Source organism: Terrapene carolina, unplaced genomic scaffold (assembly GCF_002925995.2).
Source record: "Terrapene carolina triunguis isolate 2854851 unplaced genomic scaffold, T_m_triunguis-2.0 Scaffold449, whole genome shotgun sequence".
NCBI lineage: Eukaryota > Metazoa > Chordata > Testudines > Emydidae > Terrapene > Terrapene triunguis.
The window spans coordinates 809,703-819,559 of record NW_020664800.1 but is presented as its reverse complement, the minus strand read 5'-3'; the positions used below and the strand labels follow the sequence as shown (position 1 = coordinate 819,559).

Here is a 9,857-nt window from a genome sequence, read left to right as displayed (position 1 = left end):
TCCCTACCGCCCAGATCCCATACTGCCCCTGTCCCTTCCCTCCCTACTGCCCAGATCCCGTACTGCCCCTGTCCCTTCCCTCCCTACTGCCCAGATCCCGTACTGACCCCATTCCTCCTTACTGCCCAGATTCTGTTCTCACCCTGTGAGCATCGTGTCTGACCTACTGGGTCCCCCCCCCCCCCAGCCACTCCCAGTGAGAGTTAATAGTGTCAATGGCAGAGCTTGTTGATGTGATAAAAATATATGTCCACTAGGAACTTTTCTGAGACCTTCAATCTCCTACACATAGAAGACAGCACCAAGCCATCAGATTGTAATAACTGACAGTCATTGCTAGCCTGAGATGTGTGTGCAACGGGCCAACAAGGGGTGAAGCATACCATGAGGTTAGTGTCATTTATGGGTGCCTGTTTAAGTCAAACACCACGTCCCTGTAAAATGCACATGCTACAGTCTCACTACAGTTTCAGCCTGTGACATTGATTAAAGGTAACCATGTAGATCATTGTTGCTACCAGTGTTATAGAACTGCAACAAATCTTGTACAAATTGTGTCAAGTAAGGCACCAATGGAAAAGTTACAGTTTGCTGAATATCATTATCCTATTTGTATGCAGGTATCATTTTTGTATCTGAAGTTATGAATATTGACTCTGTATCTGTAGCTCAAACGTGTCTGCTCCTGTGATAGCACCACAGGGTAATTTGCAACCAGTCTGGCCAGCCCATTGTGAATGAAGTATTCCAGCTGATTGCTCGTCAGCAAACACAGTGAATCACGGAAGAAGCCTATCCACAACTGACAGACTTTCATAGGAATGTTCTAACTAGAGTACAGGTAATGGCCTCCGCTATGACAAAGCAAAGCAGGCATGGACATGTGACTTGCCCATGTGACTCCAAACGCCATCTTGTTATCTGTAATTTTCCACAAACTAGAACAATGGGTTTCCCTCCACATGGCAGAAGCTATACAAGGCCCTGGAAACACCTCCATTTTGCCACTTTCCTGCTCAAACCTCTGGACTATGGACTTATATTAATGGGAGCATTCTATCCAAGGGACTGAGGACCTTCCAATCATTTGGGACCAACCAACTTAACAAGCCAGCAGTTTATTTCATCACTGCTTCAAGTCTGATCCAAGAACGCTTTGCAACACTAAATCTCCCATCTCTACTATAAAACTGTATTCATATCTGTATGTATAGTGATCTTTTAACCAATACTCTCTCTCTTTCCTTTTCTAATAAATTTTAATTTAGTTAATAGGAATTGGCTGTACACGTGTATTTCGGTAAGATCGGAAACAGTCATTGAACTGGTGGGTAATGTGCCCAATCCTTTGGGATTGGTAGAACTTTCTTAAATGATGAATAAGATTTTCAGTAATCATCATATTTGACTTGGGTGTCTGGGTGGAAGTCCAAGGGTGGGTTGCTTTAAGGGAACTGTGTTTTGACTTCTGGGTAACCAGTAAGGTATTATAGAAGCTGTTTTGTGACTAGTGTGGCAAAGTACCTCCTCCTCCTTGGCAGGCTCAGTCCTTTTTAGCCTTGGAGACCCAGGCTTGGGCAAAGCAAAACCCTGTAGGTAGCACAGGGGCTGGCTATTCCTTCCCTCAGTCAGCTCCCTGTGTTTGTTTGTCTTCCCCTCTGGGGACAGAGTGCGGCCTTCCTTGCTGGAAGGGTTCAGAGCCTTGCTGCTCCTAACTTACTGGCAGCTTCCCTGGTTCTCTCACTCTCTCTCCCACCCCCCCTTCCACGCAGGGGAGGGTTTAAAAAGGTCCCAAGCAGTTGGAGCCAGCTGAACCTAATTAGTTCCCTAGTAACTCCTTGCCCAGCTGAACCTTATTTCCCCATGGTTTTCTCTCTTCAGTGGCTTGGGAGAGGCCTTTTTAACCCCCTGGGACTGATTACTACCCCCCTTTGTAGCTGTTTGTCCTGGGTTTGCCACGCTAGCTTGATGGATCTAAATATTGGAATGACCACCAGCTTTGGAGATTCTCTGCCCCATTCTTTGCAGTTTGCCCTAATTAAGTAACCTCAGTGTGGCCCCCCTGGTACCCCAGTGACACAGCCATTGATGTGAATATACACACAAGTTCCAAACACCTCATGTTTACCCAGGAAATCTGACCAACTGCCATGCAGCTCCACCAGAGACACACTTGGTTCCTTTACTGTCCATGCTGTTGAGTAAGACAGAAAACGCGAGCCATGTTTGAAGACAATCTCTCCAGCAGTTTTACAGTTCTGGACACTTCAGTCTGGCTCTTTGGCTGTCCCTACGACACATTCTCAGCTGTCAGCTATACTCCTAGAGAACAACGGGGCCACCCACACTCATGCTGACGAGCCCAGCTGGGTCCCGTGGAGGGAACAGGATGCCGCATTCTGCATGAGCAACTGTCTCTATGGCAGCCACACTGAGCCCTGGGTACAGTGAACTCCATTGACATGGTCTGGGGGAAACTAGACATGGACCACCGTGCCCAGGCCATCCTTTGAGCAAAGTGGGGAAGCTTCCCAGCAAGCTGGAGGTGGACGATGCACCGACGCCACCTTCTCTCTTAGGCTCCAGCTGAGTCAAACAGGGCCCCACGTTCCATGCTACTTGGATGAATGGAGGCAGATGCCCTCAATGGAAGGGGAGGATGGCAACAGCCAGGTCTAAGCACTTCTCCTTTCCAACCCCCACCACTCTGGACTTGCCCAGATGGAGTTTGTACCAGCTGCCCTTGGCTACTCTGGGGGACCTGCAAGTGGGGGGGGGGGGTTTGTAGAAGAGGAGCAGTTGCCCATTTCCACTCTCTGGGGCTGCTGGAGCAATAAGTGGAGCCATTGTAGTGCAGTGCCATCCGTCCCACTATGTCACATAGGCAGGTTAGCAGCCTGGGACATTATGAACAGCTCGAGGGCAGAGGTCAAGGGGCCCCCTGATATCAGCTGGCCTGACCAGTCTAGTATACCCCAACTCACTACTGTTATCATCTGTAGCTAGGAGGTGTCATGTGACCTGTCACTGGAAAGCTCATCACTCACTGGGTATTCACAGCATCATGTCATTCAGGTGCAAGCAACTGATGCAAAGTTATGGACATAAACTGAAATTGTAATTCTTAAAATGTGTTTGCCAGTCACACCGGAGTTAGCTCACTCTAAACAAAGCCCCGAGCTTTCTCCACAGGGCAGTTACTTCCGAAGTACTTTGAAAGACAATGAGAATGTACTGACATACCAGCTAAACAAAGCTCTCCAGCTAACAAGTGTGAGGAAGAGACTGCCTAGCTAGGCCCCAGCAAGGTAGAGAAACTTTATCGGAGCTATAAAGACAGGGGAGTCTAAATCTCAAATAATAAGCAATTGAATCAACTCATTGAATACAATATTAGTGCATCATGGAAGGTCTTTTATGGATGCCTGTACCACGCTGGTGGTAAAATGTCTGTACTGATACTAGAGGAGGAATTATGGATGCTCGTTGAGATTCTGCTGTCCAGTCTGCCCAGACACAGCTACCTACTTGTCTCCTACGTAAATCAAGTATGATGGACTCAAACAATGGAAGCCTCATTTATACCGAAATCATACGGGGGATGGGAAGTCCACAGGAAGGGAAGAACAGCACGAGGTCATTGACCTTTGGGAGATATAAGTGGGGAGAGAAGGCATCCATCACTAGAGGCTAGAGCTCTTACAAGCTGAGAAAGATGGGTCCTTCAACCAAGAGGGGAGGGGGGGCTTGAAGTCTCTGGAACTGAATGCAGGTGAGAAACCTGCTTAGATAAAGATCATTCACCTAAGAAGACAAGGGAAACCAGCCCCTGGTGCTGTTGTGGAAGGTCCTGGCTGAGGGAAAGTCAGCCACGGCGGGGAAGAAGAAGGACTGGTGAGAGAACCCATCTTGAACAAAGCCTGTATCTTGCTAGGTGACGTTTTAGACTCTTAGGTGCATGTTTTCACTTGTATTTGCTTGTTACCTTTTCTAACTTTATTCCTTTTACTTAGCAGCACTTAACCTATGGCCAATTGTTAATAATATTTTATTTTACTATAAACCAACTCAGCGCTGTGTTCGCCCCAGTTAGGTTCATAAGCTGTGATGTGGTTTTGTCTCTTTAGAGGAACAAATAAGCCATATTAAAGCTCTGATCTGCCCAGGACAGGGCTGGACATTGCAGAGCACGTGGCTTTGGGCAAATTCGGGACTCGGAGTGCGTGAGGGTCTCCCTGCCAGATATAACCAAGACTGGTGGAAGTCGCTATGGGGCTGTAGACGGGGTCAGAGCTGCTGAACCAGTGCCGTCTAGCACATGGACACTCAGGGGGTGACTTGCACGCTGGCAGGCTAGCTGGGAGCAGCCCAGTCTGAGAGCTACAGCAACAAAGCACTGTGAGGTGGCCAGGGTTACAGGGCAGGTGATGACACAACCATGCACTGGTCTGGATTTGCACCCCACACTGACCGGACCATTGTGGTAATTGGTTTGAAAGCTGCAGGGAAGTCACGACATGGAAGCACCAACATGGGGCCTACATCCATGGCCAGGAGAACAGCCTCTCTTTAGCGCCAGTGTGGCTGTCCCTGCTCTGACGCCCAATGACAAAGCATCAGGATGCAGCAGACTTGCTGTTGAAGCATGGCTGCTGCTAGCTTCTCAATTACTTTGCCAAGGAATGGGAAGTTACAGGTGGGGCAGTGACAGGTGGTTTCCTGCATCAAGTGTTGGCTTCCTGACTATTTGTGGCCTATGGCATTCCTCAGGGTGGGCTGGCAGGTTAGCTTCTCACAAGCAGGTGTTGATTATTTCCATCAGAAGCAGTCATCGTTTTTTGCCAGCTTTCCCCAGCCGGGACAGGCATGGCTTTTCTCGTGGGGGGAACTCCCCTGTGACTGGGAGGGCCAGCAGCATGCCCTCGGCACCATCTCATGCCTGCACTGGGGTGGGGACCACAGGCAGAGCACTCATTTGGGGTGCCTCTGAACCCCCAGTGCTCCAGGGAAGGAGTCGCCACATCAGCCCTGCAGAGACCAGCATGCAGCAGGGAGCGCACCTTGGGATCTGGATTTACACAGCTCCGGCAGCCCCCATGCTGAGCCGTGTCATGGAGGAGATGCAAGCTGCATCCCAGCTGCAGGAGGCTGTGCCTGGCCTGGGATTGGGGCAGCGATGCGCTTTCACCTCCTCAGACACACCCAGGACCCGGTTACTCACATGCGGGAAAAGCAGATGAGATTTGGGTTCCTCATTACCTCAGGAGGCAGGTACAGGATAGCAAACTAGATTTCCAGGTCAGTTTTGTGGGAGAGACAAATACGTTTCTCACCCTGATGATTCTGGAGAAAAGCTCGAAAACATGTCCCATAAACGCTCAACAAGACCGCAAATAAAAAGAACCCAAAGTGCGTCCGTTTTCAAATCCCACGGTTTGTGAAATGTTGTCAGTTTTGGACAACTGAAACCTGAAATATTTTGGCCTGTTTGGCAAACATTTTCAGTAAAGCCAAAACATTTTGCCTGACCCACTGAAATTTTTCGGTTGTTGAAAACCAAACAATTTTCAGTATTCATGGTTTTGTTGGGAATTTTTTTTTTGGGCAAAAAAATGAAAAATTCTGTCGAAATATGTCAACAAAAACATATAAAATAGTTTTTGTCTAAATGTTTTGTGGGGGGGGGAACCTTTCTCAGCCAGTACTAGTACGTATATTAGACTGACACCAAAACACTGCAGAATGCCACACATAGCACAAATGGTATATTGTCCTATTTGAGAACCTGTATGTGATCCCAGCATTAAACACTGTATTGTGAGGCATAAGCACAAGGGGCAGAGTTAAGGTGGCTTTTCCACTTAACATTTGCATTTCCTGACTTTTGCTGTGGAAATGAAGGGACTGATACAAAACCAACTGAAGTCAATAGAAAGACTCCTAGTGATTTCCATGGGCTTTGGACCAGGCCATTAATGCTCTCTCCCAATATCTGGCTCTGTGGAGTACTCGTTACATAATCAAATTTTACTCACTCGATGAGCAATTAGGTAAAAACTAGTTGCCACCATTTTTGTGTCAAACACCAAGAAATGGCACAGGAGTCCCTGTGCCCAGCAGTCACACCGAAATACCTTCTTGCTGAGCTTACAGCGCTGAGCAAAGGCAGTGCTGTAACGAGACAGCCACGCTGGCCTCTGGCCTCATTAGAGGCAAAAAGGGGACATTTAAAAGAAACTGTTCAAGAGAAAAGGAAAATTCTGTGAGGTTTGAGAGGCTCCTAAGACAGGATCAAACACAGGGAAGCAAAGGGGGCCGGGGAGTCCCTTTCAAGTCAGTCCAACAATAAAAGATGTATAAAAATGGGTTGTTCTCTTACCAGAGTCTACAGCCTGCACACGGACTGGAGAGTCGCAGCAGATTGTGAAGCCAAACCCATCCCTTCCTCGAGGGATTGTAATCTGAAAACAGACATCAGAGTCATCCTGTTACACAGGAAGGCAGCTACTGTGTGTGACCAGTAAGAACCCAGCACTTTGCTCATGCACAGCCCCAGGACTTTTATGCCTACATTAAAACAGCATCTGTATAGCCAACTGGAGAGGGATGGATGGACTGTTCAGAGACAACAAACATCTGTCAGTATAAAAGTCCTCCCTTTGTAGGAGGACATAAACTACTGCAGACGGCCAGGACATAGCTGACATATCTGACGCTGGACTGCAGCCAAGGGCATTTAAAAGGGCATTTACAAATCACCCAAAATTTGGCATTGCAATCTGTGAGCAGGTGAGCTGTGTATCCTGTACTACAGGCAGATAACACAATTCCCCTCCCCTGAATTTCTCTTGATAACCAATGGAGTCTTCTAGAGGTGGGACGAAGGATGGGTTAAGGGAGAAGATTGGGAACCAGGAGATATGATTTTATTCCTGGCTTTGACAAAGACTTCCGGTGTGACTTCTTTGAGCAACTCTCTGTGCCTCGGTTTCCCTTATGTAATATGTAAATAATGACATTTCCCTACCTTGCAGGATTGTGGCAAGACTTAGTATATTAATATTTGTAAAGCAGTTGGAATGAAGACGCTCTGAAAGCCTCACACATTATTTTCTGCTAAAGTTTTTTCATTAAGTAGGATATGGCTGAAAGGAGTTCTGAAGGGAAGGGATGGAGTGTTAATGGGTTTTTTCCATCAGCATTCAGGAAACAAGCTAAAGGCTCCCCTCGCCACACTGACCCTGGAGGCTGTGAGCTCTCATGAATAGAGTGAAGTTCATTTGTTGAAGGTTGGCTTTCAGCGGGAGCTCAGAGTCACAGTTCCTATAAATGTTATTTCAGAGACGTTTGTCACGTTTCCTGGTTTACTGAAAAGGAGGGGGTGGGGGGAACCAACTGACCCATATGATTTCTGGAAATAAACAGCCAGAAGGACAGATCCCATTGAGAGACCCAGTATAAGCAACCACAGATCCTGACTGAGGAGAATTTAATCCAAGCCTCTTTATATCTTTTGCTCTAATAAAGTGAAGATGAAATCACAATAGTAGCCAGTTGCCGAGCTACACGCCCTGTTTCCCAGCATTTCCCTAGCATGGCAGTGGGCTTCCGAACCCAAACTTCCTTCCACTAGCATCATCAAGAGCAGGCCCAGCCCACTGCCTTGGGTAGCTTTGTGGGTTGGTGGGTCACAAACAGGCCAAAATGCTGGTGGTGGCTCTTCAGCTTTGACTCTTCTCTACACGTAGCTTGAACACAGGGCCGGAGCAGCAGAGGGGGTTTCTAGGCCTGGGAGTCCTGACCAGAGCTCAATGAGCAGCTCTTTGGGACAGCCCCACACCACGGAACCCCAGCACTGGCTTCCAGGGCCGCCGAGAGCGGGTTCGGGCCCCCCAGCAAGGGCAGACCGGCTAAACAGGGCCGACGATGGGGGGGGAAGCCGGGCCCCGGGCTCCCTTCCGGACCGCCAGGCCCCGGTAATTTGTACCAGCTTTCCCTCCCTCTCGTCGGCCCTGCTGGCTTCCCATCCCCACCTCTGCCCCTTGACCACTGACAGAAACACTCTAGCCCTGAAGGGAGATGGGGGTTTTATGTCACTCAGCAGCGACCCCTCTAGCCCATTCAAACGTGGGGATGGTGACACAAAGGGACAGGGTGAAAACAGCCCCGTCTTACTCTGTCCTGTGGGTGAGTCTGCATGTCAGATCTGCAGGTTTCCCTGGCAGAGACACGTTATTTCTCCTGCTGGCCCCAAAGAGCCAGCCCAGCAACTGGAGAGTGAGCTGGAGTCAATTCTGCTCATGTAGCATCAAGAGAACCAGCAGCTGAGCACAGATCTTCAGTACTGAAAAAGGAACCCAGCTCTGTTCTTCACGATGGAGTGATCAAAACACTGGAGCTCGGGGTCTGGGCTACAGCTCCCAGCTGGCACCAGCACTGTGTGTCTGCCCCTGCAGACAAGGGCTGACAAGTGTGAACCCAGACCGGGAAGGAGGGTGCAGAGATGGCGTGTGACTTCAGTACCCTAGAGGGCACCGAGTTATCAGATCTCTACACCCCTGGTATGGGGGGAGGAGCCAGGGGAGATTTCAATGGTTATGGGAGACCAAGAATTAACATGGCCCAAGACATGAGTCATAGTAAACCATCGCCACATGCAGAGCGGAGTGGAGTTGCCTTTATCCAGCCCAGAGACTGGATGGGGCATGTTTAACCAAGGAGACTCCTTCTGCTCTGTCTTCTTCGCATCTAGATTGTGAAACTAATTCATTGCACTGAAGGGAGTGCAGTGCCACATATACACGATCCCGCAACTCCAGCCCTAGCCTCAGAACTAGGGTAAACAGGAGAACTCAACAAAGGGGCTGGGACCCCTCAGTCTGCCTGGGAGTGAGCCATGACCCCACTGCAGAGCAATGCGGAGCCAAGGCAGCTTCATCTACACAGCCACATTTACACCATTAAAAATACCCTACGACAGACAGAGCCACGGACAAACCCGGTCAGACAGAACTTGGAACTTTCCTTTCTAACGCTCAGCAAGACTCTTTCCTAGCAGCCATCAGTGTCAAATGGAACTAGCTTGTCTCCCTAATGCATTCCTGATAAACACAAGGAAGGATCTGCAGTGCCCTCCGCTCCACTAATGAATGGTAAATTGGACACTACTGCTCAGCTTAGCACTTCCCCGGGACACACCAAGTCCTTAGAGCACTAACACTCAGGCCATCAGTGCAAGCTGAATGTTTGCTCCCACCATGGGGCCATCCACACTTCTGCGGATCTGCCCGTACGCAGACAGAGATCATTTATACACAGACGCCGACTTGCCGAGCATTTCCACGATCTTTGCTATAATGGCATTTGCAAAACAATCCTGACAAACCAATACACGGGAAATAACCTGACACACACAGCCAGAGCAGCAGGGGGAGAACACACACAAGCACATATGCCTAACTCAGACATGCACCCCCCAGATGGATTCACTTTGCCTTCGGATTAGGGTTAGGTTCCACAGACCTGTCTGTATCTCCGCTCTGAGCACACCTTGCAGAGTCCATTGAAGCGATTCATGATTGCAGGCTCTAAACTTGCCGCTAGCCCATAGAAATTAAATCCCTCAAAGGAGCAGGAATCCTGGTCTCCTTGTATCACAACAGCATGGAACAAGCCACAGTGAAACTGGCATGACCGCCCATGGGAACCCAGCGCTAGAGAAGAATGGCAGGAAGCCACCTTTCACCTCCCAAGCCCCTGTCTGTGCTGTATGCCGCTTTCCGATAAGACAGAGGGCTTCCTGAAAACTCCAAGTGACAAGGAAGAGAGAGAGTTTTATATTAAAATTCCTGTCAACT

General features: G+C 48.9%; 1 protein-coding gene across 1 annotated transcript in view; it reads right to left on the bottom strand.

The window, feature by feature from the left end:
* RGS3 (regulator of G protein signaling 3) overlaps positions 1-9,857 on the bottom strand; it is a 198,025-nt gene that overhangs the window by 137,332 nt on the left and 50,836 nt on the right. The window contains exon 9 of the mRNA XM_026658479.2: positions 6,380-6,461. Coding sequence (XP_026514264.1) covers positions 6,380-6,461 — 82 coding nt within the window. The remainder of the gene's footprint in view (positions 1-6,379; positions 6,462-9,857) is intronic.